Genomic DNA, 25,093 nt, shown 5'->3' on the forward strand with positions numbered 1-25,093 from the left:
TAATAAAACTTCTACAGGGGGTCACGTGATGCGTTGGAGCTGAGAGGCTGTGTTTTCCTCGGGCTCTCTGACCCTCTCTCGCTTATTAAAGCCTGCAAGCAAAAATCGCTAGATTTGTCCCCTTTTTGAGCGCGAAGTGCAAGCTCCGACCTCTATGGACAAATATATTCGGAAAGGAGGAGCGGATATGGCAGCTAAAGGGGCAAAAAAAGACAGTGCTAAGAACCGCATGGGAACAGGCGCGGAAGCCAAGATGGTGAAGGAGGCGGGAGACACCTTGGCGGTATCTGAAGAAATGATCACGAAGCTCTCGGCAGCAATGATAACGGCGCTGGGTGAGCGATTAGATGGGATCCAAGCCAGTGTCCAAGGGCTTACGCAAGCGGTAGCAGATTTTAACAGCAGAGTAACGGAATTATAAACGAGAGTTGGCGCCACGGAGCATAGATTACACGAGGTCCTAGCAGAACTGGCAAGTTTGAAAAAGGAGGTGGCAGGCTGTACATCCAAGTTAGATGATCTGGAAAACAGATCGAGGAGAAATAATTTACGTATTGTAGAAATTCCAGAAAAGCCAAATGAAAGGGATCTCAAGCAGACTTTAGAGACTTGGTTTGTAACCCTCATGGGGTCAGAGTTCGCTGAGGTCCCTATACAACTGGAGCGTGCACATCATGTGGGGCGCTGGCAAGAAGGAGCAACGAGGCCGAGAGTGGCGATAGTGCATTTTTTGAACTTCACACAAAAAGAGCAAGTAATGCGGAAATATCGCTCCCTAAAATCAGTGATGTACCAAAATTCTAGGATTCTGCTTTTTCAGGACTATTCTATAGCAGTTGCACAACTGCGGAAAGGATTCTCCGAAGTTTGTAAAAGATCGGTGGAGAAACAGCTGAGATTTACCCTACAGTTTCCGGCGAGGCTGCTTGTGGTGAGAGAAGGGAAAAACTATGTTTTTGAATCCAGTGAGGAGGCGAAAAAGCAGTTACAGCAATGGTTCCCCAACTGAAAGGACGGGATGCATTGTGTTTGATGTTAAGTTTGGTTGAAGAGGACATATTGTTCCTTCAAGGTGATTGAACTGTAACCAGGAGTGAATGAATAGGTTCTGGATGAAGTTCCTAGATTTGGATTGATGTCTGAGCAGGGGTTTTGAGGTAGTTTGTTAAATGTTTACTGAAAGATGTTGTGTAAAGGGGAGTTGTGATGGGGGAGGGTAGGAGATGGGAGTTAGTGGAGAAATAAAGCTTCTACATTTAGATGGAGTTTACAACCAAACACATAGTCTACACAGTAAAATCTATAAAGGATATATAATTACAATCACATACAAAAATAAACTCTGCCTAGAAAACAGATACGTTTTCAAAAACGTCCTAAACAAGAAGTATGAATCAATCTGACACAGAGTAACTGGGATGCTATTCTAAAGCCTAATACTTTCAAAATCAATAGGATGTTCTCTAATAAGTTTACGATTAACTTTCTTCAAAGACGGAAAATCTAACATTAATCGTCTACGTCTTGAATGAAACATTAATCGTCCACTTCTTGAATGAGATACACCACTTGCAAAAATCAAAGAGCCAACTCACATTATCTGAATTCAGACAAATAAACTAAAAAAGCCAAAAAGGCAAGTTTTAAATAAATTTGACTCTCAGTATTTAGCCAATGTAATTAATTTAATAGTGGGGTAGTTTCTGCGTAATTTTCCTACCCCCAAATCTACCTAGCTGAGGTGTTTTGAAGCAATCGGAGTCTCTTTCTATGCTTTAAGGTAAGAGAACAATACAAAAAGTTACAATAATCTAAATTAGGAAGCAAAACCACCTGTGCAATAATTCTAAAATTAGTGGAGCTTAAAAAAGACCTAACAGATCTAAGTCGATGCAATGTACAGAAAAATCTTTTAACTAGAGCATTTATCTGATGTTCAAATGTTAGATTAGAGTCCAAAATAACTCCCAGTACTTTTGATTTACCATCAAATTTAAGGGTAGCTTCAGAATTTAAAACTCTACTAGCTATCATGGCTTGCTGTAGTTGAATACCGAACCATAACAACATGGCTTTTTGGATGCTGAATTTCAAAAAATTACTTCTTGACCAATTTTCTACCACATCAATCAGACATTGTATGCTCTGTGTAGTATATCTTCTAAAGTGCTTGAGCTTGAGCAAAGTGCAAATGCATCATTTGCATAGCTCATCAAATCGACTAATTTTTTTATATATGTAAACATATCACAATATATTAATCTTCATTACTCTTTATTAGTTACCATATCCTTACTCACAAACATTAATGAGGCTGTTAAAGGTCTCCTGAAGAAGTAAAATGAAACACGGCCCGTGTAGAGACCCGATGGATGGTTGAAATGTGATTGAAAGGAGAGATTCAGATCCAGACAAGTCTCCTTGTTAAAGATTTGGACTGTGAAGATTTCACATCTGTTGGTGTTTGAGATCAAGATCACAGAGGAACATTTTTGTGGCTTCATCATTTGAACTTAGCTGAGTGGACATTGGATTATGTACTTTGGATACATCGAAGAACATACAGGTGGAGCAACCAGTGGGGTTGTATCACAAGGGATTACTATGGACTGCATTTAATGCGGGACAATTTTACATCGTTAAGCTCAGATGATTGATGTTTAAGGAGATTTGATGGGGAAGGTGTGAGATCTAATGTTTGTGAAGGATATAGTAACTAATAAAGAGTAATGAAGATTAATATATTGTGATATGTTTACATATATAAAAAATTAGTTGATTTGATGGGTATATAATACAGTGTGACTAATTAAAACTGAATGTAACCCTTGTATTGATATAAAGATTTGCATAGCTCAAAGAAAACAATGTTCAAGGGCTCTAAGGGCCGTGTTTACTAAGCTGTCCTGTAGGCATGCTAACATTTTAGCACAAGCCAACACTAAGGACACCCATAGGGTGTCACTAGCGCATGCTATTATTTAGCATGTGCTAAAACGTTAGCGCACTTATAGCGATGCTTATTAAACAGGGCCTTAAATGTTTCCCAAGAGAGCTTAAAAAAACATTGAACAATTGTGGCGATAGAGATGACACCTGAGGAACTCCACATTTTGATACCCAACTAGAAGACCGTTGCCCGTTCTTAAGAAATATGTGTGTTCTATGTTGTAAAAACCCAGAAAACCTATTTAAAACCGGTCCCACAATACTCATCTCACTCAATCTGTACAGCATTAATTTATGGTCTACAGCATCAAACACTGCAGATATATCGAATTGTAAAAGTACAATATTTCTCCCCATAGCTAAATATTTCATTACTTTGATGACCGACGTGATCAATAAAGTCTCTGTACTGTGCAGCGAACAAAACCCATGCTCTGAGTAATGCAAATATGAAGATGAAAATAAAAAATCAGAAAACTGTATGTTCACAATAAGTTCTAGAAGTTGTGCCATCCATGGGATACTTGCTACTGGTCTGAAATTGTCTGTTATCATCATATCTCCCCCTATTTTCTTAAGCATAGGTTCAAAGCAATTCCAGCTATCTGCTGAGGGTATATTCCTTCTGTTAAACTAATATTAAGAAAATCTGTCGACCAGTCTAAAACATTTGAGGATATCCCCCCAAGAGAAATGATAGACAGCTGTCTGGCAACCCTTACTTTTTAATTTCCCAAAACGTTTCATTAAAAGAGTAGACGAAACTAGAGTAAAAAGGTCACAAGTTCTATCTGCTAACATCTCACTAGGAAATGAATCAAGATCTATACCTAGGTCACTTTCAAATTTTAACTTAATTCCCTTAAATTGATTTCTAATAGTATTCACCTTATTAAAAAAAAAAAACATAGCTAATTTTTCTGCTGAAGGTTCTGATGACTCTGGTATAGTGAAAATCCTTTCCGAATTTGTGAGGGAAGATTTTAAATAACATCTGAGAGGAATTTTCCAATTCAGACACTTTTTGATCATAATATTTAACTTTAGCATCTTTAATTGCTAGCTTATATTATGATATCTTAGCTCTCCAATCAATATAATAAAAATCAGTTTTAAATTTCCTCCATTTCCTCTTGCATGCACATTTTAAAAATAGTAATGGTTCAGTAAACCAGGGATTATCTCGTTTCTTCTTATTCTTTTTGCAGAAAGGTGTTGTATTTTCTAACACAGAGATGGAAACAATATGCCATGATTCAATCATAGTGTTAATATCTGATTTAACTGGCCAATAGCAGTACATGTGGCCTCCTATCTGGGGCCAGCAGTGCAAATGTCTACCTATGATCTTTGGCAAGGGACACCTGTGATGAGAACTTGGTTCCAGCCTCTAGCATGGAGTTGGATTGGGAGATCAGCATGCTAGGTTTGCACCAATATTAATGTCACAGACCATGTAGCCCCATCAACCCCAGCTTTCCCTCAGACCAGATATCTGTTTGTAGCATAGATATAGGATTATGGGCAGATTGTGAACCCCCAGGGGACAGCTGGCTACATAGTGCAATAGTAATGTAGGTGGGCAGTCTGTCCATACTATGACCCACAATGCTGTTTCTGGGGCTCATTTTCAAAGCACTTAGCCTCCCAAAGTTCCATAGAAACCTATGGAACTTAGCCTCCCAAAGTGCTTTGAAAATATGCCTCTCTGTGACCTGCTTTGTATTCTCATGTCTAGGTAACTGTAGCTACATTAGGAGATTCTTTGTTCATTTCACCTTTAAAATCTTACCCTAATTCCCAGAGGCACACTGGCTGAGCTCATGGTTGTAGGGCATCTGGAACTGGGGCGCTTCCTGAGTCCAGAGGCCAGATAGTGCCCTGCCAGGTCCTGGGGGCAAGCTGGCCCCTCAGTTGGTGAGTAGCTGGCCCAGGTGTGCATGTACCAGCCACATTCCCTGCACATGTCTCTCAGATATTTGTCTTGGCCATCTCCTTACCACCTGAAGGACCAGCCTGAACCCAGGACTTGGCAGAGCAATATCTAACCTCATGATTCAGCAGGGAAATGACCCCTCTCCCAGATGCCCTACAGTCATGATCTGAGAGAAGGGAGTGGAAAGGGAGAAGGCACTCCTGAGTGTCGTCGTCCCCCTCTCACCCCAAGAAACTAGGTAGCAGGTGCACCTGTGTCAACTGTTCATGGCACACTTACACAACGCTAAAATTGTCAAGACACACACTCACACATGGTCCAGCATTTTAGCTTCTCCACCCCCTCCCCCCCCACACACACACATGGTCCAGCATTTTGCCTGCTTTACCCTCCCCAATGCACACGCCCACATATAGTACCATATTTTTCTTCTCTTCCCCTATCTTCACAAATAGTCCAGCATTTACCTTCTTTTCCCTCCCCACCCTCACAAAAAGTCCAGCATTTACCTTCTCTTCCCCACCCCCCCATGACCACATAAATAGTCCAGCATCTCTCCCTCCTGTTCCCTCTCCAGATGGTGGCCAGGAATCTCCCCTTGCCTCTCTTGATTCCACGCACCTTTTAAAAGTTTTCTTGCCTCTAGTGATCAGCGGCAGCAAGCAGCAATTGTGCCAACCCTGGAGCCTTCAATCTGATGCTTCCCACCTTTCTGGAAAAAGGAAGTTACATCAGAGAGAAGGCTCTGGGATTGGCATGAGCAGGCTGTATGAATCATTGCTCCCTGCCACCGACCGCTAGAGACAAGAAATCTTACTCCAGTCTGGCACAAATTAAACTGAAGCAACACACAAACAGGAACGGTAATAAAAAAAAAAAGTCCCCAAAAAATGGTGCAGTGCAGAATTAATTGATAGGTACCAGTGACTGAACATAAGCCGTGTTTCAGCCTTAAGACCTGCCTCAGGAGTCTACAAAAAATCAAAACAAACTATATACTTACATCAAATACATAAAAATTATATAAAATAGTAAAATGAAGCATGCAAATTTTACACATCAAATCTAAAAAAATATGGGACCCTTTTACTAAGCCGTATAAGCGTCTATGCGCACCCAATGGGTGCCAAAATGGAGCTACTGCCCGGCTACCACATGGTTCTTCTGGTAATTTCATTTTTGGGGCTCGTCCGATATGCGCGTCCGAAAATAAATATTTTTGGACGCGTGTATCAGACGCGCACCAAGTGGCATTTGATGTGCATAGGTCATTACCACGTGAGACTTTACTGCTAGGTGAATGCTTAGTGGTAAGGTATCAGACCCAAAATGGACGTGTGCCAATTTTGATTTTGCCACATGTCCATTTTCAGCAAATTTTTTGCAGGTGCTGAAAAATGGATCTGTACGCACCCAAAACACATGCCTACACTACCGCAGGCCATTTTCAGCGCACCTTAGTAAAAAGACCCCCATATAATAAATTATATGAAATAAAAGTATCAATTAGCATATAAAATTACATAACAAATAAATATGTTGAAAAAATAAGAGAATACATACCAATACCAGAAAATTATGCAATGGTCTAATAACATGTAATGCGATTAAGTAACCGCACTAAAAGAAAGAACATGGGAATGAATACATAAACATGAAAGAACTTTCTATAGTACAGATCAAAAAGAAGCATAATATACTGAGGATCATAGTAATAACAGCAAAGAATCCTATGTAATCTCTAAAAAAGTGTAACAAAGAGGGTGAGATATGGAGAAGCGCATCATGCAGAAAAGAAACCCATCAACTGTATATTTAAAAAGATAGATCGCAAAACAAAACAAAAAAATATATATATATTAAACAGAAAAAAAAAGAAGTATCAAGGAATCTGAGAGGATATAAATATGTTAATCCAATGGCAGCTCAGACTAGTAGTGCTCAAGATAGTTTGACATAAACACCTTAATGGTGCTCAATAAAGTGTCTTAGTCATGTGACTCACAGACATAAAAGCATAAGCATGAAAGAACAAAATAAATGACTAAGTCATGCTTTTGTTCTTTCATTTATTTTATTTTAGACATTACATAGGATTCTTTGCTGCTATTACTATGATCCTCAGTGTATTATGCTTCTTGTCAGTGGATATTCTGTACATTCTGATTTCGCTAATATTTTGTTTGCAACAACAAAGGGACATCACTGTATGTGACCCTACCTGTGTATGGTGCTTGCACATGAGTGGTGCTATGATCCTGGGGGGAGGGGGGGGCAATACTTCACACTCACACTGCCAGGGTGGCTCTGATGGATCTCTATGCCCTCATGAAGATGTTATGGAGGGTCAGGTGGTGGTGGTGTTTGAAAACTTTAAGCAGTAGCGCTGTATCCTCCACAGAGAAATTTGGTTCCCTTCTCATAGACGTAGCTGGACACTCTAAGGAATGTTCTCCACGTGCAGAGGTATATATGACCATCTTACTCATGGAGGGAACGTCCAGCCATTGGCACTGATGTTTTATCAACGCGGGGACCAGTACCATGGTTGCACATTTTGCACAGTATATTTTCAATTGGCAGGAATGTTTCTTTATCTCTGGATATCTAGGAAGTTTTAGTGTATTTTTTAATGTCTTTTTTTTTTACTTGTTTTAAGAATACTGCAATAATAGGGGAGGCTAATAAGTATGGATATGAGGAACTTGGCGGCTTATATAGGGTGTATCAAGTCATGGGTGGGAGGGAAGATGGGGCATCCCTAACCTCCACCCGCCCCCCCAGATTCTCATCAGTATCATCCTTGCAATTCAAATATTTTATTATTTTTTTTAGAAACAAAATGCAAAAATTAAAAGATAGCTACATTAACGTGCAAAGAGAAAAATAACCTTTAAGAAAATAATAAACTAATAATGTACAGTTACAATACTGAATTCAATTGCTATCATTACTATTACTACCTGCTCCATAGAGAATTATGTTAATTAATGCAAAAAATTATTTTGCCTCTCCCCCCTCACAGACACTTGGAGAAATTCCTTCCTACATTACTGTTTCCACTGGCCCATGTCCAAAAATTATCTGTCCTGTGTGCAGTTAAAATACATACAAGAGTTACCAATGTAGTGGAGGAGTAGCCTAGTGGTTAGGGTGGTGGACTTTGGTCCTGAGGAACCGAGTTTGATTCCCACTTCAAGTACAGGCAGTTCCTTGTGACTCTGGGCAAGTCACTTAACCCTCCATTACCCCATGTAAGCCGCATTGAGCCTGCCATGAGTGGGGAAAGCGCAGGGTACAAATGTAACAAAATAAATAAATATAATTTTGTACGTTGTGGGTCAGCCCTGCAAAGGGAAAAATGTACGTATGTTCACATTTTCTAATCTACGCCTACTGGTTTTCAGGAAGAATGTATCTTCAGGAAAAGGAGATCCAAATATCTGTGGCTACTTCAGTCACCTAGACAATTTGCAACTGGAAAGCACATGTGTACTTTCCCTTTGAGAACTGGTGCAAATTCCACAGTGAAAAGTACTCACAGACTGTCCGATAGTCAGCATAAATTTTGAAAATCAACTTCTAATATGACCAAGCTGCTATTCCAGTCCACCCAAAAAGGCCAATTTCTTCTGCTGCTCTTCTAGGATGTGGAAATTTAAAACAGAGAAATATTCTTGGCTGACAGTTTTCTATTATCTTTCATTAAAAGAACAAGCTGAAAGCTATTGCCTGTGTTGTAAATAATTACCTGAAGCAGTGTAATTCCAGTCATACAAACAGAGTATAAAGTAGTTAAGTAAAATCATCAAAAATCCAGAAAACGTCAACACATTTGGAGCAATCCAGAGAGGCACTATCTGCAAAACAAAAGAAAAACATTTAAAAAGCTGGCCTTATAAATTAAGAAATAATGCATTCCATTTGTTTTATCTGCTTGATATGTTTTTCAAAATGTTATTTAGCTTAATGAAAATGAGATAATTGAGATGATTTTATGTGACTGTTGTGCAATGTCTAGGTCACGGTCTGCTGAGAACATAGACCATAAAGCTCCAGACATTCTTTTCTGAGTAAATACCATTGATTGGTAAATACTCATTGAGTAAAGCTGCCTATTAACAGACCCCAAGGCTGCCCTGTCTTGTAGTTGAGGGCACATGTCTGCTGGCCGCACAGGATGAGGCTTCCTCAAGTTGAGCTGAAGGAGAGGCAAAAGGGTAAGGGTGTCCCTAAGCAGCCAGACCAATTCTGATACAGGCCAGAAAATGACCCATGGTTGCTGCTGGGGGTTGGAGGACCTAGGGTGATCCAGCACATAGGCCTCTTTATGTGGCTCAAAGCCAGCCTTTTATTGCCTGCTTGCTGCCAGTATTTATGGGGAGAGGCAGGGATGGCCCAACCATTAAGCAAACTATGTGGTCACCTCATACATCAGCTTGTAGGAGCAGCAAAGAGCAGCTGCAGGTCAAAACAAAACAATAAGTCCTGTCAACCACACCAACTCAAAGAGCCATAAGAACATAAGAATAGCCACACTGGATCAAACCAATGGTCCACCTAGCCCAATATCCTGCTTCCAACAGTCTCCAATCCAGCTCACAAGAACCTGGCAGAAACCCAAATAGCAGCAACATTCCATGCTACCAATCCCAGGGCAAGCAGTGATTTCCCCCAGGTCCGTCTCAATAACAGACTATGGACTTTTCCTTCAGGAATGTGTCCAAACCTTCTTTTAAACCCAGATATGTTAACCGCTGTTGCCACATCATCCGGCAGCAAGTTCCACTATTCTTTGAGTGAAAAAATTTCCCTCCTATTTTTTAAGTATTTCCATGTAACTTCCTTGAGTGTCCCCTAGTCTTTGTACTTTTTGAAAGAGTGAAAAATCGATTCAATTTTACCCGCTCTACACCACTCATGATTTTATAAAAACCTTAGACCTTAATCATGTCCCCCCTCGACCATCTCTTTTCCAAGCTGAAGAGCCCTAACCTCGACTTTCCTGATATGAGAGGAGTTCCCTCCCCTTTATCATTTTGGTCGCTCTTTTATCTGCAGGAACAATGAGCAATTTTCAGATAACCCATTTGCTCTTTAAAATTGCTTTTGGAAACTGCCCTCATTATGTATATATTCATACAAATGTAGTTACAAAACAAACTTTAACATTTAAAAGTATGGGGGTCATTATTCAGCCTACTGTACTCAAGTGTTTTGCTGACTGCCACCAGTGTTATGCCCAGAACTTAAATGCCGGGCCAAATTCAGGCTCCAGCATTGAATTTCCAGGTTTAAGGAGCCAGCAAAACCATAAGAGAACATAAGAACATAAGAGTAGCCATACTGGGTCAGACCAATGGTCCATCTAGCCCACTATCCTGTTTTCCAAACAGTGGCCAGGCCAGGTCACAAGTACCTGGCAGAAACCCAAATCGTGGCAACACTCCATTCTACAAATACCAGGGCAAACCATTGCTTCCCAAGTCTGTCTCAAGAGCAGACTATGGACTTTTCCTCCATGAATTTGTCCAAACCTTTTTTAAACCCAGATAAACTAACCGCTGTTACCACATCCTCTGGCAAAGAGTTCTAGAACTTAACTATTCGTTGAGTGAAAAAATATTTTCTCCTATTTGTTTTAAAAGTATTTCCTCGTAACTTCCTCGAGTGTCCCCTAGTCTTTGTACTTTTGGAACAAGTAAGAAATCGATTTACTTCTACTTGTTCTACACCATAACCATAGCCGGTTAAGTGCAATGTTCAACACTTAACCACATAAAGAGAGTCCTTTTTATGTGGTCTTAATTATGCAGTTACCGTTCAAGTTCCGAGACCATCCCCAGAACACCCCCAAATTAGCCGGTTTTCAGTTGAGCACTAACTGAACATTTTCAGCAGCAGAATATGAGTGGTTAGCCTCAAACTAGCTATGAGCTGTTTCTGCACGGTTAAATTGCTTTGAATATCGATCCAATGATGCAGTGGCATTCTTAGGGGGGGGTGGGGGCGGCTTCTCTCCCTGGGTGCACGGCGCTGGGGGGGTGCCACACGCGCCTGTCCGTCGATCGTTCCATGCTCCCTCTGCCCCGGGGCAGAGGGAGCATGGAATGAACAACGGACAGGCGCGAGCGGCACCCTCCCAGTGGCATGCACCCGGGTGGGGGGTTCTTTCACGGGGGGGTGTGTCCTTTCACCGGGGGGGGGGTCGCTGCACCCAGGGGGCGAGGCGCATCGGCGATCCACCCCGGATGTCAGCCCCCCTAGGAACGCCACTGCCATGATGTCCAAATATATGGATTGTTTGGGGATGATCATAATTCTTGATTTTAATTTTCAAAATCTTGGGGGGGGGGGGGGGAGGGTTGCTAGGATTATAAACTGAGAGGGTGAGCAAGGCTGAAGGTTTGCCTAGGAGTCTAATACCTTTACACTGGCCCTGGGGAGAGGAGATAAGTGAAAGCAGGGCAGAGAGGTCTGAACCTGCAGGTCCAGCTGGACAGGGTTATATCTTATGTTCTCTCACACAACAGCTCTGAGTTGCAATGCTTGAGTTGCATGCACATTCTGTTTCAATAACTAACACCTCTCAGGGCAATTTCTAGAGGCACATTTTTCCACAATTTCACGACTTCATTAACCTCTCTCTTTTTTTTTTTTCCAAAGCCCCTGGAAGCACTGGTTGCATCCGTTCATTCAGAGTGAAATCTTGAGTGTTTGTTCTCTGTGTGCCATTTGATAACACCTACACAACTCCACTGCAGCAGCTAAGTTCTTGCACCGTGTCTTACACAGAAATAAAAAATACAAACATTTAATGGAGAACACTACAAAGTAAAGCTATGTATGAACCAGGTTGACTGCCTGGACCTGAAAACGGTTAAAGAGGTAGCATCTTAAAAATGGCAATGTGCTCCAGAGGATTTCCAGGCTCTACTAGCCCAAGAAATATGCTGAGCCCATGACCAGGGACGGTTTTAGGCAGACTGGGGCCCAGGGCAGAAATTAAGGAGGGGGCCCCCTCCCCCAATCTCCCCATCCTCTACTGCTGCCACATATGAAACAACTTTAAATGACTTCTTCACACACAAAATACAGACAGGCCTTCACCAAATACAGAACAAGAGATCAGAAACTACAAAAAATAGAAATATGAACACCAGAATTGAAACATGGCAAGTACTGCAACACTGAAGAAATAAAAACAGAAATACACTTCTTTTTGTATTGAACACAGTTGGTAGCATCACTACGAGGGGCCTGTGTTCCCCCCCCCCCCCCCCCCCCACACACTTTGGGCTCAGACCCACAGAAGCCATAGGGCCTGGTCACTGGGAGGAGAGGTGAGTATAGGCACAGGGCACGGCCACAACCGTGACACTTTGAGAGTTCCTATACAGAATCTGGGAGTAAGTTTAGGACTGTCCCTGACCAAGGTCAATCAAAATGAATATTCTGTCAGACAGCTAACAAGTAGCTGAGATAGGTGATTGTTTGCATTCCAGTTTTATTAATACCAGGCTAACCTTTTTTTTCATAAATTTGTGGGTGTCCGTCATTATTATATACGCAGCAGATACTTTGTGAACGCAAGGAATAAGTTGCGTATTTTTATTAATACCACTGTTCATCACTAAAAGGAAGAGGTCAAATGATGGATGAGAGCCGTTATGATTAGCCAAAAATGGTGGCATTTTCCAATTCATCAGCTGCTGACCACAAGAGCAGTCTTTAATACTGAATGCCCTTTCCCTTTACACTTTAAAATTTAAAAATTAATGGAAATCCCCAAATCCTTTGTGAACATTATTTTTTTCACTGGGGATGGTTTTTATTATTTATTTGCAATTCTATACCTTTCCTGATTTGGGGTTTTCATTTATGTTTGAAAGCCCAAGAAAACTGGATGAATGGGCCATAATGAAGTGGTCAGTGGGTTTGGTAGCTAAGTGAGAATTCAGGCTAAAGGTGGGGGGCTGGGGGAAAGATTGAGACCAAGGGGGAGGATTGATGTCAATGGGGGGAGAGACTGATGTCAAGGAAAGTTTCAGGAGGAGGCACTGAGGAGCATGCAGGATGGAAGAAGGAAGGGGAGAAATGACTAAAGCCTAGGAAGACAAAAAGGCATGGGTATCACCTACCCAATGTGAAAGCACACCTTTGGAAAGGTTTATTTGTTCTAGCATCCCTCCCCCCCCCCCCCCTCACCCACATACATCCACACCCACTTGCAGTAGACAACCTACTTGTTAAAGCAAGATCAAATCTAAAAGATCTTTGAGACAACTTCCTTACAACCTTTGTGAGTGGCCTGACACCTGGATGAGTATTCATGATCCAGACCTTGAATATCTCATTTATGCATCCTGTATCTAATGCAGAATGTTTGACCTGTTAAACTTATTTGTTCCATAATCTGTAAAGCAAGCCTGAATATTCAAGTAATTTAATCTACTTATGTTGATCCAGGTTATTTAATCTACTTATGTTGATCCAAGTTTATAATCCTGTGGAGCAGAAAAGGATCTCCTGACCTAGACTGGCATCTGTTGTGAGTGTTACGACTTATTACTGCTTTGAAGATTTGGGACATTCCTAAAAACTGCATTATTTCAGTTACTGCCCCTAAAATAGGTGCGCTAAAGTCTGATATATGTGACAGTGAAGCATGGTGTCCTATGCTGTCATTCTTATTGTGAAGAATAAACCCAGTGACCTCAATAATTCCAAGAATCTGACACTTACCTTCTCTTACTCCATCACTCCTCTTCTCCTATTGTCCTTTCCTGGAAGTCTGTTCCTAACATTGCCGAGCTCAATTCCAGTGCTGCCTGGTTAGTTCCAATGCTTAATTCTGTTCTAACCCTAACTGTTATTCACTTTACTTATCCTTAGGTCTGCCTAGCTCTAGTGTCAGCCCTGCATGTTCCTACTCTGCGACAGCCATGTTGGCTTCTAGTTTCTGATTCCATTTCAGTCTTGCCAACTTCCATCTTTACTTGATTTCTAGTTCTAGCCCTGTCCCATTTCAGCTAGTTCCAGTTCCTGACTCCATTCCAGCTATCTCTTTCTCTGTTTTGCTTGATTCCAGGTCTTGCATTGTCCCAGCCCTGACTGTTCCAAGTCCCATTTTCAGTTCCAAGTTCTAGTTCCACCTTTTCTGTGGCAAGATTCTAGACTTAGCCCCCGATCCATTCTTGCTCTCCAGCATCAGCTGAGTTCCAGCCTCAGCATGCTGGGCCTCACCTAATTGTAAGTCAATCTGGCCAGGGAACCTGAGAAAAATGATGGATGACTATAACCAAATGCCTATTTCATTAAATGAATTTGTTAAACACAGAAACACAGAGTATGGCAGGAAAAGGCCAATTGACCTGTCCAGTCTATCCAGCATTTCCTGTATACATTGCGAATGATCTATGCCAGCTTCCAGCCACAGAGGTGTCTGACTAGATGATATTACGCTTTGCATAAGGCAGTTCTCACCTTCTATTGTACTTCACCCTCTGGGATAGTTGAGCATGCAAGGTCCTCTTTTTAATTCACACTCAGCACCCTTCATTTCCCATTTCCAACCACAGGATCTTACAGTAACTCAAACAGCCATGAGCACCAGTGTGACTGTTACCTGAACATCCAAGTTCATAGTTCTTAGGTCACAGTGATCTTACAAAACCAAGCCAACCACTACTAATCTGCCACACTAACCCAGTGCACACAAGGAACATACAACCTACCAGACCTGGCTCCACAAGTATCTAGGTTTCCACTAGGAATTCTAGGGACCCTTTTACAAAGGTGTGTTAGGCTCTATGTGTGTGCAGCGTGCGCCAAAATGAGACTACTGCCAGGCTACCGCACCCCCTGACGGTATTTTCAGATTTGCCATTCGCACATAACACCTGGATGATTTATTTATTTATTTCCTCCCACGAGAGGCCTTTCCGGCAGTAATCGGCAGTTGGCATATGCCGACTGGCCACCGTGCATGTAGCGTGTGAGCCCTTACCTCTAGCTCAATGGGTGGCATTATGGGCTCAGGCCGGTTTTAGGCACATGCCCTTTTCCTGTCTGATTTTTAAAAAGCCCTTTTTTTTACAGGTGAAGTAAAAACTGGCCCACTGCACGCCCACAATACGTGCCTATACTGCCGCAGGCCACTTCTTGCCACGGCTTAGTAAAAGGGCCCCCTAGTTAATACTGAAATAAAAAGAAGTCCCAAAGAAAACTGCGTAGTGATAAATAAGGGGCAGTTATATATCAGGATGCCTAGAATGAGGCATCTAGAGGGCACACAGTAAGAGCCTATTCTATAAGGGAACATAAGTACCTACTTTTTTGTGTATGGTGTACAGCGCTGCGTATGCCTTGTAGCGCTATAGAAATGATAAATAGTAGTAGTAGTAGTACTTTCCTTTATAGAATACAAGCAAAAAAGTCCATTTCGCAAAAAATGAAACGGGCCCTAGGAAGGCTATTGTCTAAGCAATTTCTCCTCTTTCCCCGCCCCTCCCATCCATGTCCAGTGACTTGCACCAGCCCCCACCTGCCCCCCTTTTAAGCACCCAAGGTCAAGTTCAACCCCAGCCCTCACCTGCCCACCCTCATCTCCCACAACAGCCCTCTTTTCCTTCCTGCCAATCTGCCTTTAAAACTTTCCTTTTACCTCCAGTCGCAGCAGCGGCAGGCTCAGCTTGCGTCGCCTCCAGCCTTCCCTTTCCTTCCCTCAGGTCGCAGTGGCAGCAGGCTGGGCTCGCATCACCTGTAGGCTTCCCTTTCCTTCCCTCTCAGTGTCTCGCCCTCCTCTGATGTCATTTCGTCTTTCCGCGAGGGCGGGACACTAAGAGGGAAGGGAACGCTGGAGGCGAGCTGATGTACGCTCATTTGCATACGGTTTCGAACCCAGCAAGCCAGCCATCCAGAGATGCAGATGAACAAATTATTATATAGAGGGATTAGTACAACTAGGTAATAATTGTACTAAAATTGCAGAAAGAATTGTATTTCAGCAACTCCTGAATTACGTTGAACAAAACAACATTCTTCATCCATGTCAATCTGGCTTCTGTCCTGGGCATAGCTGTGAAGCAATACTCACAACTTTACTCAGGGACCCTTTTACAAAGGCATATAAAAGCCTTTGCACGTGAAGTGCACATCAAATCAGCATTACTGCCCGGCTAGTGCGTGCACTTGGTGGTAATTCTAAATCGGGCATGCCACAAACCCGCAGTTGAAAATAATTTTCTATTTTCTACCAGGGGGGCATTACCGGTGGTAATTGGCAGTTGGCAAATGCTGGACAGTTACTGCGCAGGTAAGTCAATGGGTAATGTTAAGGGCTCAGGCCGTAAATAGATGCAAGCTAGTTTTAATTTTGCTGCACATCCATTTCCCCCCCCCCCCCCCCCAAAAAAAAAAACCCCTCTTTTCCAGATGCAGTTGAGAAATGGTCCAGTGCATATCCAATACACGTGTCCACACTACCGTAGGCCATTTTTTGCGGCACCTTTGTAAAAGGGCCTCTCAGTGACCTATATTCTCTCTAGACCTGTCTGCTGCTTTTGATCTTATCAAACATGACCACCTGCTATCCAGAATATTCGAATTATGCATATCTGGTGCAGTGTTGTATTGATTTTACATCATTTCTTTTACATTATCATTTGTTTTACATTCATCATTATTCTCAAAGAGCTACCAGTTCTCCTGTGGTGTCCAGCAAGGCTTGGTGTTGGCCCCCTTTCTGTTCAATATCTCTCTGTGCCCTCTATCTACACTAATACAAGATCTAGGAATACATGCTTTCTATTATGCAGATGACATCTTACTTGTATACACTGATTCTACGCCCCCTGATATCTTCAGTCTCAATGTGGCTCTGGCCTCAATCTCTGAATGGCTTGAAAAGAACCACATTGTTCTGTATCCTGCAGAGACAGTTGCTTGTTGGATAGCTAACAAACCCATCTCTCCGGCCTTGGCACCAATGCTACCCGGTGCCCCTCTCACACTAGTTCATCACTTTAGATAATCATACTCAACCAAGAACTCTCTTTCAAACAAGCAAATAACCACCCTAAGGGCCTGCTTTATCTCTTTATGATAGTTCAGAATAGTTCATGCTTATCTAGACACCTCCTCACAGATTTGACTTCTCTATGCTTTTCTCAAGTCATGCTTAGACTACTGTAATATAGTCTACACTGGTCTCCCAAACTATGTTATCCCCCGTCTTTAGTCTGTTCAAAATTAAGTTGCACAAATCTTTTCCCGTGCCAGCAGATTTAACCATGTGACTCCTTTACTCAACCAACTCCACTAGCTCCCAATAATCTCCCAAATCTAGTTTAAAATCTTTACACTCACACATAAAGCCTTATATACCAATAATACTCCAGCCTATCTTTCTTCACTGTTTACTCCTTATATACCATCCGGAGCCCTCTGCTCTCTCAATGCCTACACATCCCCTCTCCACATCAGGTCCTTCGGCTGTTGAGGCTTTTTAGTCCACCCCTACTTTTTGGTTTTGACACTAGAGCTCGTTCACTTTTCTGTACTACCCTCTCTCTTTGGAACTCTCTCCTCACAACTTTAGACTTCAGACCCTCTGACCCTAAATTTAGATCTTCATTGAAGACGCATTTATTTTTTCAAGCTTTTGGAGTATAGATGTTTGACAGCTCTGCCTCGAGAATTCACTGAAGCTCAAAGTCTTCTTCCTTCCACTATATGACTGCTGTAGGCATGTTCACTCTTGACTTGCGTGCTATATACTACTTGTTCTCACCTGCTTCTCTAACTCGTCACTCACTTTCCTCTGAGACAATGGCATTCCTTTTTTAAACTTGTAAATCACCTTGTTATTGTCTTAAGAAAGATGGTATATTAAACCCAATAAACTATAAACCATATTAATGCACCTAACATTAAGGCATGAGCCCTTACACCAGCCTATGAGGTCCTTTTACTAAGGTGTACTAATGGATTTAGCATGCGCTAATGATTAGCATATATTGAATGATATCATATTCCTAGGGGCATCTTATCATTTAACATGCGCTAAATCTGTTAGTGCACCTTAGGAAAAGGACCCCTATATTTGCAGAACAGTGCTTAGGCAGTTTGCTGGCATATATGTTAGCCTTCTAAACATTTATGCACACAATAGGCACTAAATGTTAGCACATGGGGTATTGAATTAACCCCATAGTGGCTGAATATTGCTGCTATCAATATACCTACTAGCAATCAGCAGTGAATCCATATATTAGATGTCACTATGCATGTAGCAGCACCTACTATATGAACTTTTTAAAATGACACTGCTGGTATTTTTATTATGACTTTGGATTTTAATGATGTCTGATAGTATTTGTATTAATGCTTTGATTGTGATCCACTTTTTATGCTTAAACATTTTTTTTAATTGAGAATAAAGCACAAATGAAGCAAAACGTAATTGCGATCTGCTTTTTTCCAAGCTTTGTTTGAAAAATGCAAAATATAACTATGCAAGTTAAATTAATTATTGTGCTGGGTTCTATCCTGTCAAGTGTCTGTGTTGTTCAAAGAAACCAATAAACCTATTTAGGGCAAACGTTTTTGTTTAATTTTGTGGTTCTTTTCTTTGTTTCATTTCATATTAATGTGTACAGAATTTAGCACATACTGAAACAAAATGAAAATGCACATCCTTAGAAACCAACAGCAGAATGTGTCCTGCCATTTTTCCTCTCCCCACTGAATAGGAACATTTTAGATGGACTCAATGGACAGTCTTGATATTTGCCAAAAAAAAAGGTGCCTTCTTCCTAACAAACTGGCAACTCTTCTGCTTCATCTCTATAATTTATCCAGACTCTATATGCACCTAGGTTTTAATCTCTAAAATAACTGTAATTTAATAGATACCTATGTCAGTCCAAACAGTTATAGTATAGCTTCTACTTTATTTTCAAATATTTTAATCCATTTAACAAATGCTTAAATACCCCAGATCATTCAACCGCATTCACACAAACACTCTTCCATAAACCTATTCTCACTAATACATTAATAACTAACTGTCATAAAGCACATCTGAACAGCTTACCACCCTCAGCTGTGCTGTGGTAAGTTGAGTTCTTTATCTATGTATGACCACCTTAAGAGTCACAACACTTCCCTCCTGTGATCTAAATCTTTACAAGTCCTTTACAATCCAGGTTTGTCCTCCACTTTCATTATGCAAAAGCGTCTTTCATGCAGAGAGTGTCTTTCAAATCCTTAAATTCTTGTTTCATGCAGAGAGTATCCTTAAATTCATAATAATATCCAAATCCTTGCATATCTTTAGTTCAGATGGTTAGCAGTAGTTAAACCCAAAATCGCTGACAGCCACACACATTTATTCAGTTCGCCATGCTTCTGACCCAGACTCTACACAGCCTGTGTTTCACTGTTAAAGCGCCATCAGGAGTCGGCTTCTTTTGAATAATTCTCACAGCTTATGGGTACTGCGTGGGGAGGCTCAACCCCACATGCCTGCATTCACACTCCAGCATTCAAACGCCAGCGCATGTCGAGAAGACAGAGAAAAGAAGAACTTTCTGCAAATCTGTCTCTGCAACTTCCTCTTTCCAGAGGAGCAGCTGTGTTGGGTTAGAATAGCAAAAATGACACAGAGGCCATTAGAACTTTAAAGACCAGAGGGCTGATATTCAGACCACGCTGAGCCTGGATGTTCAATGCTGGGCCATTTCCAAAATTCAGCGTTGGCCAGTTATGCTTAAACCAGCCAAAGATATTCCAAGAATGGCCACCAAACTCACGCTGAAAATCAGCAGAGTGCCAGTTATATTGGGTGATATAACTGGCTCTCCATTATCCTGCGATATTCAGTGGGAGATAACTGGCTATCTCCCACTGAATATCGCCGCATAGCCGGCTAAGTACCTTCTAACCGGACAGGAACGGCACCTGGTGGGGGGGCACCGTATTAGATTATTAAGGGGCCCTTTTACTAAAGATTAGCACATGCTAATGGAATTAGCGCACACTCAGTGGCGTAGCTAGGGGCGCAAGGGGAGTGAACGCTCTCCCAAACGGACTTCCAATGGTGATGGCACCTATTTTTCATACAGTCTGCATGCGCCCATGCAGTCTACTCCCTGCTCCCCACCAAGTCACAACTTGGCTACACTTCTGCACACAATAACTCCCAGATTCTATATATGGCGGTCAACTTGAGTGCTGATAATTGGGTGCTGATCCAAGATGTGTGCCAAATAAATTGGCTAATGTGCCAATGAGTGCTAATTAGTGCTAATAATTAGGTGCTAATTGGCACCAATTTGAATTTGCACACACATCTTGCTACATGCTATTCTATAACAATGTGCTCTTAAATCCAATAGTGGGCAACCCAAAAGGAGGCATGACCATGGGAGGTGCATGGGTGTCACAACCAGGGACAACTAAAGACTGATCAAAAGACAAACTGCCACAGGGGATGTTGCTTGTAAACACTTTATTCAAAGCACCAATAGGAGGACCCGACACTGGCCGTGTTTCGGTGGGGGAACCGCCTGCCTCAGGGGTCACAACAAATCACTTGAAAGTGAATCAGCAAGCTAATCAGCAGCAGCTACACAGGGTTTTTTTCCTGCTCATTGTACCCAGGTGCATGGGTGGGTCAAGGGTGTTCTGAAAATTAGCACACAATGAGAATACTGGGGATGTACGCCCAAATTGGGTGCCACAAATTACATCTAGTTTTAGCAGGCATGAGTCTGGCGCTCAAATGTTTGCGCTGAAATCAGCACAATGCTATTCTATCATGGGTGCTCATCTTTGAGTGGCCCATTACAGAACAGCATTGAGCACCAATGTTTTTTTGGTATCGATTTTTGAGTGCCATTCACTGAATTTAGCCCTAAATGCTAAGAAGCCCATTTTATACCCATGGTCTTCTTAGCATTCAGCGCACACTATTTCTGTTAGCATACTAAGCTGTATTAAAGGGGCCCTAAATGATTTACAACAGGGATGTCCAACCTCGCCAATGAATATGCATGAGATCAATTTTGCAAACAACGGATGAAGTGCATGCAGATAGATCTCACGCATATTCATTGGGGAAAACCTGACTGGATTGTGGCCCTCAAGGGCCGAGGTTGGACACCCCTGATTTATATAAGTTATAGTAATAGCTTTATAATTTCTGCAAGCCAGGTATTTAGACACTTATAACAAAGCTAACATAAAAGGGAAAATTGTATTGGTGGTTTATGGTATTTATTATATACCGGAATTTTCAATTTAAAAGATTCAAAGTTTGTTAAAAAAGGGAAAATTGTGTATTTTTAAGAAATTCAGATGACAGTGTGTGACAGTGACCAATGTCAATTCAGTACCCCACTCTTCTCCAAAATTTGTAAATTCCAATTCAGCATCCATTCAGGGATGTGCTTATGTTTAGCTAGAGATGATATAGTTGTATAATTTTAACTATCAGGGTCCTTTTGAAAACAGCAGCTGTCATTAACCCTTTAGTGTCCAATGTCCCATCAATCTGTTCCCATATGGCTTATTACAGGAACATTGGACACTAAAGGGCTAAAGAGAAACAATGCAGTTCTTACCTTTACAATTCTGTTCCAGAGGTGCTGCATAATGTATACCGACAAAGGGTTTGTATCCATAGCACTGTACTATGAAGAGAGAAAAAAAGAACATGTTACAACAGTGAGAACGGAGCAGCCTAGAAAACTGAAACATTACATGATGCTTTAGTCCTACAGGGAGAAAATCACACTAAATCATATTATGATGTTTCAGAGCTGCCAACTTACTCCATTGCAGTAGGGACTTTTCAGGCCAGTTTTGGATGTCTGAGAACACTACCTTGATGCATTATGGCAGTGTTTCCCAAGTCCGGTCCTGGAGTACCCCTTGCCAGTCAGGTTTTCAGGATATCCACAATGAATATACATGAACTTGATTTGCATACATTGCCTCCATTATATGCAAATCACTTTCATGCATATTCATTGTGGATATTCTGAAAACCTGACTGGCAAGAGGTACTCCAGGACCGGACTTGCAGCACACATTTCAATGGATAGAAACAGGAGGCCTGCTATTCAGCTGCTGGCGGGCATTGCTTTTGCTGGCTATTGTCAGAGTTAAACCCAGATATATTCAATTCCGGGCCATTTCCAGCAACTGGCATTGAATATCTCAGTTTTTAAACCACTGAAAGGTTAACCGGTTATTCCAACAGGATAGCTAAATATCAGTGCCTATCCATATAAGTCACGCGATATAGCCAGTTATGCACTAGGCACTTACTGGTAATATTCAGTGAAGATAACCGGTTATCTCCCAATGAAAATTAGCAGTTAGGTGCTGATATGCTAATTGAGCCTGCAAATAAATGGGAAAATGTGGGATACAAATGCTGCAAATAAATAAAATAAATAAATTTAACAGTTCAGTGGCCGTAACTGGCCAGTAAATAGCTTTGGATATCGGGGAAGACATTACAAATACCATACTGCACTGAGGATGTAAAATGAAAACCAGGACTGCCCTGAAATGTCCCTACTGAAACTGGACAAGTTGGAAGCTCTTACTTTCTATCATCAGAGAAATCAGGATTTGCCGGAGACAAATACCAGGTGATCAACCATTGCAGCGGCTGGAATGCAGTTTGATTTTATTCCCTCAGTTGCACAACTCTAATACTTATTTGGAGAAAGAAAGCAATGTTGCTCACCTGTAACAGACTGATAAGGCATACAATTGGGTGGTACCATCCGATAATGCTGACTTGGAACTGCTCTCCCAGAGCAGTTCTGAGCATGCCTAGCTCTTCCTGCGAACAACAGTTTCCTCAGCTCCTCAGACGGTTTCAAAGCTCAATGCAAGCAGCTCTTAGGAGGTGGGAGGCACAGTGTGCTTTATCAATCCTGCTGTCTATGGGAAATGCCTATTATAGGTAAGCAACATTGCCTTTTCTATCGACAAGTAGGACGCAAGTGGGTGACTCTCAAGCATAGGGCTGCTTGGGTTTAAGATTGTCCTAATTTTTACAACAGTCCACATAGTCCAAATGAGAGAGGTTTTTGCTCAAAGGGATAGTCTGGCCAGCATATATTGAGCAAAGGCACTGTCCTATGCTGAAGCTTAGTCCAGTACAATGTGCAGTAATAGGATAAAGAGAGGGCCATATAGCTGCTGTGCAGATGGTGTTCAGCAAGGCAGACTTTAAGAAGGTCATTGTGGCTGCCGTAGTTTGAAGAGACTTAACCTTGAGAGGAACATTCATTTTTTCATAGCAGAAATAAATACAAAAAGCCAGCCAGTTGATTGAATTCCTTTTCATGACTGCTCTACCAGGTCTATTTGAATCAAATGAGACAAAGACAAGTCTATATTTCAGTGGTGTAGCCAAGTGTGGGCCTCAATGGGCCCAGGCCCACCTACTTTGGGCTCAGGCCCACCCAGTAGCAGCACACCTATGATTTGGCTGGCAGGGATCCCTAAGCCTCACCAGCCAAAAACTCCCAACAACTGTCCCTCCTGCATACCTTGTAAATAGCAGATCTTCGCCTGCAGCGAGCAGCTACTGATACATACTATTCACACCAGCCTCACAGCCTTCCCTCTGATGTATTCCCACCTATGCGGAAACAGGAAGTTGCATCAGAGGGAAGGCTGTGGGGTCAACATGAGCAGTGTGTATTAGTTGCTGCATGCGAGGGAGGGAGGATGTTTGAGAGACCAAATGGCATGCAGGCGAGAGAGGGAGAGACCAAATCACTTGTGGGACAGGGCAAAGTTATTCTGCCCACCCATCCTGGGCCCAGGCCCACCCAAAATTGGGTGTCTGGCTACGCCCCTGCTATATTTTTTAAATGATTCAGTTCTTTTCAAGCAACAGGTGAGAGCCCCTTTTCAGACTACAGCAGTTGTTCTCAGTCCAGTCCTTGGGACACGCCCAGCCAGTCAAGATTTCAGGATGCCCACAATAAATATGCATGAGACTGGGTCAGTTCCCAGGACTGGGTTTGAGAACCCTTCATCTAGAGTATTGAGGGTCCTTTCATAAGGATTTCAATGAAGGTTGGAAGAACTATTTCTTCATTTAAGTAAAAAGGTGCTACCATTTTAGGGAAGAACTTGACAGGTGTCAATCTGTGCTGAAAAATGTAAGCGCTGAGCATTATTCTATAAAGGATCCACGTCCTTCATAGATTAGCGCTAAGTGCATAAACATTGTCTAACTTTACGCACTAGCAATTAAATGCTGGCGCCTACTTTAGGCAGCAATCAAGTCTTTCTGTAACAATGCGCATAAATTCTGGGAATAGCCCCCCCCCCCCGAAACACCCCTATCCATGCCCCCTTTAAATTGCACACTATAGTTCTGCGCACATCGTTTAGAATACAATGTGTGCGTAACTCCTAATTAAGGCCAATAATTGGTTGTTAGCAGCCAATTATTGGCACTGATTGGCTCTTTAATCAATGAAGTTGCGTGTGCAAATCAGCAATACGTGCTGATTTGAACATGCAACTTTAGCTGCAATATATAGAATCCAGGGAATAATGGCCAAGCAAATATTGGCACCTATTTTATAGACCCCCACATGAACACTTAGAAAGAGCAGATAGCATGATCCCTGCTGTTTGGGCGACTAATTGCCATTCTGTAAAGGAAGTATATGTGTGCACATATACATCATGCTGAGCACAAGTATGTTGACAAATTGAAAAACAAACAAAGTGATGGCATGTTGAGGGGGGGAGAATGGACATACACTGGGTGGCACCAAAATGTACATGTGTATAACATATATACTCAAATATAAACCAAGATTTTTTGACCCCAAAAAAGACATCAAAAATTGAACCTCTGTTTATATTCGAGACCTACCTCCCTCCCATCCCCATGGTGCCTGGCATTCCGCTCATTCCCTCCCTCCCTGTATGTGTCACTGCCTGCCTGCTTACCCCCCTCCTCCCCCCCCCAAACAAGCACAGTTCCCACTTACTTCCTCCCTCCCTTCCCCTACCCCCCCCCCCCCCAAACAGATGATCCCTCCTTGCTCCTGCCAACTCCTATCGCAAAATAACTGCCATGGCCTTGAGACTGCCACTGGAAGTTGTAGCAGCCATTTTTACTACAGAAACAGTATGGGACAGAGAAAGAGGGGA

At 42.0% G+C, this 25,093-nt stretch overlaps 1 protein-coding gene across 1 annotated transcript in view; it reads right to left on the reverse strand.

Moving 5' to 3' along the window:
• The window catches only part of LOC115477313 (ethanolaminephosphotransferase 1-like), a 167,096-nt gene that overhangs the window by 129,973 nt on the left and 12,030 nt on the right, over positions 1-25,093 (reverse strand). Inside the window, exons 2-3 of the mRNA XM_030214111.1 lie at positions 21,514-21,582; positions 8,637-8,745 (exon numbers count right to left, since the gene is read on the reverse strand). Of these exons, the coding sequence (XP_030069971.1) occupies positions 8,637-8,745; positions 21,514-21,582 (178 nt within the window). The remainder of the gene's footprint in view (positions 1-8,636; positions 8,746-21,513; positions 21,583-25,093) is intronic.

The sequence above is a fragment of the Microcaecilia unicolor genome, chromosome 1, assembly GCF_901765095.1.
Source record: "Microcaecilia unicolor chromosome 1, aMicUni1.1, whole genome shotgun sequence".
Lineage (NCBI taxonomy): Eukaryota > Metazoa > Chordata > Amphibia > Gymnophiona > Siphonopidae > Microcaecilia > Microcaecilia unicolor.